Source organism: Tupaia chinensis, unplaced genomic scaffold, assembly GCF_000334495.1.
Source record: "Tupaia chinensis unplaced genomic scaffold, TupChi_1.0 Scaffold145717_1, whole genome shotgun sequence".
In the NCBI taxonomy this organism is placed as follows: domain Eukaryota; kingdom Metazoa; phylum Chordata; class Mammalia; order Scandentia; family Tupaiidae; genus Tupaia; species Tupaia belangeri.
In genome coordinates, this window is record NW_006205575.1 from 1,301,127 (window position 1) to 1,307,416 (window position 6,290).

General features: G+C 38.0%; 1 protein-coding gene across 1 annotated transcript in view; it reads left to right on the forward strand.

The window, feature by feature from the left end:
* Nucleotides 1-5,998, forward strand: part of FCHO2 (FCH and mu domain containing endocytic adaptor 2) — a gene marked incomplete at its 5' end in the record, with an annotated part of 111,228 nt that extends 105,230 nt beyond the window's left edge. Inside the window, 2 exon segments of the mRNA XM_014584139.2 lie at nucleotides 3,067-3,231; nucleotides 3,534-5,998. Of these exon segments, the coding sequence (XP_014439625.1) occupies nucleotides 3,067-3,231; nucleotides 3,534-3,556 (188 nt within the window).
* Nucleotides 5,999-6,290: the final 292 nt, after the last annotated feature.

A 6,290-nucleotide genomic window follows, 5' to 3' on the forward strand; every position in this document is an offset into this window, starting at 1 on the left:
AAATAAGATCCTCTCCCTGTTCCTTTTCAATTTTAGAATCCTTGGTTAGATCGACCATAGTGGCACGGGCTTCTTTTAAGCCCTGAACAAATAGTTCGTGCTGACTAAGCTCTTGTTCGTGCTGACTAAGTTCTTGTTTGTGCTGACTAAGCTCTTGTCCCATTATTACCCTTATTACTTGTCCCATTATTGCCCTTATTACTTATAAGTAAGTGATCTTTGTTACTCACCGGGACGATTCTCTGCCGTCCCCTCCTCGGACGATTCTCTGCCGTCCCCTCCTCGGACGATTCTCTGCCGTCCTATCTCGGGACGATTCTCTGCCGTCCCCTTCCAGGATGCTCTTCACTGGATCCTTCGTACTCAAGTCCCTTGTTTGGACGCCAGGTATCCCGTCCCTGTTCGGGTGCCAGGTGTCCCGTTATTACACTTATTACTTATAAGTAAGCAATCTTCCTGGTCGCTGTCGTCATCTCGGTCGTCGTCTGGCTACTGTGGGGCAGGCATCATGGTTATATACACTCTGGTGGGTTGTAAATGGTGGGCCCTGATTGGTTGTTAACGGTGGGTTATGATTGGTTGCTTTTGGACCAATCATGAGGGGCTGGGTATGCAAATTTGAGGAATTCTAGTGGCCAATCAGAGCAAGGTTTCGAAGGTCAGGTTTTTGGAAGGGAACCAATCATGGTAATTGTTTGCTCTCTGAGAAACCTCGGCAGACTCGCTGGTGCGCAGCTTCCCACAAGGAAGCCTTCAACAATAGTTAAGAATTAGGTAGCAGTTTCTCTGTTAGTGATCTGTACCTCCAAGCACAATCATATGGGACAGAGTGGTGCTGTGCTGCCTTGTTCTGTTTCTGTAGTGTTAAACTTCTGTGTGGGGGATTGCTGGATCTTACTCCTGTTACCTAGCAATTCTGTCCACTTGCCCTAACCAAAAACCTGGGAACACTGGTTCCTCTTTTCTCACTACTCAATTCAAACTCTTAAATCTTTCAAGTGCATTCCCTTCTCTTTCATTTCTCTTAGCACAAGTTTAGATCTCTTGTTCTTGTCATGTAGAGTCCCCAACTGTTTTGTTGTTGCAGTTGGTGTCTCTCCCTAGAATCTTGCTCTTCTCTCTCCCTTAAGGACACTAATCTCAAATATTGTTTTTCTTACATTTTTTGATTCTCTGGGGTTGTGTCCTAAAATCCTCATCCTTCTTGTTCCTTACTGCCACCTCTAGTCTGTTTCCTCTCTCCCTCTTTTTTTTTTTTTTTTTAGGGGATGGGAAGAGGTTTTTGCTATAGGGCACGTGTGCTCACTAGAAAAACAGAGACGGACAGAGAGAAAGAAAGCGAGAAATCACCCCCTGAGGGGGTGGGATGGCCACACCGCAATCCCTTCTCCTCCTCTCGAGATCTTGAGCACACACGCACACATGCCCAGCGTGAGTTTAAGCCACTGGGTCCGGGATTCAAACCATGGTCAACTACATGGGAGTCCAGTGACGTAGCCATTACACTATCTGCTGGTCCCCCCTTCCCTCTTAACATCCTGTTCCCTAGCTAATCTGGTTCCAGAATAGCTTCCTTAAAGTTCGCTTAAATGCCTCATGCCTTGTCAGGTTCTGTCCCTGTACCTGTAGTTACTTTTACCCAAAATGTACACCATCACCACCACCACCATTTATAACCACCAGCAGAGAAGCGTGTGTTTGTGCTATAGTGCTTGAGAGCCTTTTCACAGCAGTTACCATGTTCTTTATAGTGCCTGGTTTATTGTTTCTGCCATGCTGTTAGGCTGAAGTACGTTGAATAAATGGTTACCAAAAAAGAGAAAAAAGGGGGTGGGGGAAGGCCAGCAGGTGACGTGATGGTTAAGACACTGGACTCCCACTTGGATGGTCATTGTTTGAATCCCAGACCTGGTGGCTTGAAAATCAACTTTGAGCATGTGTACATGCATGCCCAAAATCCCAAGAGGAGAATGGAGGAGAAAAGATTGTGGCATGGCTATCCCCCCCGAGGGGGGTGATTTCTCACTTTCCCTATCTCTGTCTCTGTCTCTCTCTCTCTGGCGAGCATATACACTTGATGGCAAAAAAACTTAAAGAAAATAAAAGGGACCTCAGAAATACCTATCTGGCATGATGTTAGAGCAGTAAAATTTTAAAGGAAACTGAATAGACAACAGTAATGGTAAGGTAACTCTTCCCAGCTGTAGCTGCCTTTCATTCTTTCCAACTCTCTCACCACCTTTATCTACTACCTCAGCAGTTTCTCTTTTTTATTACTTATTTACTTTTTAATTAAAAATTTTAAGAGATTTTTGCTATAGGGAATGTGTGCTCACCAGAGAGAGAGAGAGAGAAAGTGAGAGATCACCCCCCCAAGGAGGATGGCCACACTACAGTCCCTTCTCCTCTATTCTCCTGGGATTTTAGGCATGCACACACACATGCCAGTGTGAGCTTCAAGCCTCCAGGTCCAGGACTCGAACTATGGTTGACTACATTGGAGTCCAGCAACGTAACCATTACGCTATCTGCTAGTCCCTATTTTTGAAGTTTTTACCATGGGGAGTGTGTGTTAGCCAGAGGAAGACAGAGGTAGGGGTTAGGGAGTGAAAAATCACACCCTAGGGAGCATGCCCACACTGCAATCCCTGTTTTTCAGTTTCCCCTCAGAATTTTGGGCTCTGCACATGTTTTTCATGCCACTGGCTTTTTTCCCCCATTATCAATCATATCTATATCCCTCCTAGGGTTTCTCTCTAGACTGCCCTCCTAATACCACCTTCTCTTTGACTCATTTCAACATGCATATAACATAGGAGTCTCAATAGTAAACATCTCTGAAGGTTAGGAGTAAGTTGAAGAGAAGCATGGATTATAGTTATTTACTTAATGAAAATTTAGACTTGCTCAATAAAAACTGATGTTGGAACAGGACAATGGGTTGTGTACTGTGCGTATCTCATGAATTTATTAACACAGGACTAATATAGTTTAGCTTACATGTTTAATTTTATTTGGTGTGAACTTATTTTCACCGTGTGTGAATTCTTTATTCTTTCTCTGTAGGTTCTGGATCCCTCAGAGCAAAATTTGATCTTTCAGAAGGACCCAGTAAACCCACAACACTTGCAGTGCAATTCCTCAGTGAGGGAAATACCCTCTCAGGAGTAGACATTGAACTTGTAGGCACTGGCTATAGGCTTTCCTTAATAAAGAAGCGATTTGCCACTGGTAAGTTGTGATATTAAAAACTTTTTAATGTTCCAACTCCTAGCTCCTAAACCACTGTGAAACAGTTTACAATCAAAAGCCATGGAAACCTTTTCCTTGACCCTTGGAACAAGGTGCCTAATAGACACACACCTGGAAAAGAGAGTACCCATGGTCAGTATAGCTGAACACCTGTGATCTGATTCTATTGTATTGTAAACAACAGATGGGAACTGGGGTTCTATGTCTGTACACAGTGAAAAATGTCCTCCTCTGAGTGTATTTGAAATTGCAGTTATAAAGGTCTGTTTGGTGTTTTTCAGGTCGATACCTGGCGGATTGTTGATGGACCTGGAAAGTGGCTGACTCGAGGGAGTAGTACAAACCTGCCATTCTGCATTACCTATTCTTTCCAAACACTATTCTAACTTGTATGATGTCTTTCAAACTTAGACATGTTTGGGAGCTGACTACAAACATTAAATTGCACTTTTAAAGTGAGTCATTTTAAGAAATAGCACTGAATGATTTCTACGCTGTACGCTGTAAATGATCAACTATAATATTCAGGAAGCACATTTACTCAAACTCTCAGTAAAAGTGAAATTTTTATAGGCTGACATTTTAAATTATTGTCAGTGTCTTATATTGACAAAAGGGGTTATAGTATAATATCAGGCCTGAAATTTCAGGGGAGCAGGCACAGAATAATTTAGCTTTCCATAAATTTTTTGAGTCAGATAGCCTTGAAGTTCCGTAAGTTTGATATTGAATGGATATGAACAGAACGTGAATTCTAAGTTTTGCATAATGTTAACTGAGAACACTCAATAAAATTGAGTTATGTGCCATAAGGTAATCAGACCAGAGTCCAAGTTGTATGCAAAAAATCTATAATTTGATTCTCATAAACATATTAATAAAGTGTAAATGGTGTTTTATATGATTTAAAAAAAATTTTCAAGTGCAATGTGTTTTAAAATAAGCTTACAAAAGACAGCAGAGAAATTTTCTTCTGCAGTTAATTAACTTTATAGAAGTTGTGATTGTTTTCATGAATTAATGCTGTAGATTTAATTTATTTTTATATGAATTACATAATGTGTGCCTTTTAAAACAATAACAAAACCAGAAATGTGCCTATCGTTTGTGTTTGTTAATGTGCCTCACTTTTTTTCTCAGTCTGAATTGTCTATTCAGAATCTTAGAGTGGTCATACATTTTACAAAATATTTTCAGTTTTCACAAATACCTTTGGCCTGCCATTAGAAGGGAATTCAGAGTAACTAAAAATAATTTATACTTAAGGACCTGGCTCACTTCTTCAGTGATACACTGTAGCCAGTAGAAAGAGAAACAAGCCTAACAGCCTGTGTTTGCAGGGGGAAAATTTTTACCTTCAGATATTTGACATTAACCTCATCAAAAGTATGTGAGTTGTAAAACAGGTAAAATTTTTAAAACTTTAATGGCAAATTAGTAACTGATATTTAAACTCCCAATTTAGCATTTCCATTGGCTCTCTTTGTAATTGGACATTTACATGTCTTTTTACTTACTGTGTTGTGAACACGATGAGTTTTGTAGTATTTTGTGAGTACGTTTTTTTTAAAGATTAACTTTGGCAACAGAGGGAGAAGAACATCACTTTTTTTTCATTTCAACAATTGGAAAAATTACCAGCTTGTATGCTTTTTGTTATTACTTAATTCTCATGTGGTAAAAATAGAGAAATTAGTTGCAATGAAGGATTGGGTTCAGCATTTCCTTAAATAAGCTACTAATACTACATAGTAACAAGTTCTAACTTTATAGAAAATTCAGATTAATTGAAGAAATGAAGTATTTTGGACAAAGTTTCATAATTACAAGTGGGAATTCTATATATGATAAAATACCAGTGTCCTTGATTTTGCATAGTAGAAATGATAAATTGTTTTATTTAATTTATATAAAACCACTAATTGTTCTGTTAAGCTTTACAGAAAATAAAACTTGTTTTACTAGACATTTATGTAACACCTTGCTATTCTGAATACAGCAAAAAAATCTCTTTAGCAATATGTAACCGCGGTATGTGCTTTTTTATATATTCAGTGTTAGCCCAGTCCTAAATTTAGGTTTGACTAAAGCAGCACATAAAAGTTTGCTAAAGTGTTAATCTTTACTAAATAGCGAGCAAAGTTAGAATTGCTCACTCTTATTTTGTGACCTTTTAAATGCCAATTACAGTCTTACTGGAATTTTAACTAATCTGCTTTGCATTCAGACTGCTTTCATTGGCAGTTAATATTTCATTATTGGAGTTCAGACACCATTATACTCACATGTTTGTTTATAATCAAGTATTACCTAAAAGTGTACAAATTAGTGAAATGGTTAAACTTCTGCACTTTTAAAATTACCAATCTTCATACCAAGTGTTGATACATAAATTCGTATTTGGTACAGGTTACAATTTTGAAGCCATATTAGTTTATATTGATTATTTTCATTTAAAAATCCTCTAATGGTGTAAAAAAGACCAGTAGGTTTTCGATGGGAAATATATTTAGCAAGCTGGTTCTTGCTTATGTGTAACTTTGTAACTGCCCCTTTAACCAAGAACTTGTAAACACAGAACTCTAACAAATGTGAGTTTTTAAGGATTGTTATTTACTACTTTGGATTGTAATTAGAACAATGCACATCTCTCTTCCAAAATTTTGTAAATATTTTTGATTTTTTTCATAAAATGTAAATTTTACATGAAAGTTGTACCCTTAATAAACATGTAATATATAATTTATCAGTCGGCCCATGTGTCTTTATACTCTTCCTGACAGTAATTGCTATATTGCAGATTTAGGACAGGGTAAGCCAGGCAGAAAGAGTAATTGGTTTGAAATTTGTACTGTCATTTAAGCAGGCATACCTGACTGAACAGCTACTTAGATTTCATTGGTCGTAGAGAAAACTTCTTTTGTAGCATATCCCTAAAATGTTTAATTTGTTTAATAAGGGATTATTATTATTATATTCCTAAATATATCCAAGTAGATGCTAAGTTTTTAACATAGACTTCAGTCATTTATCATGTA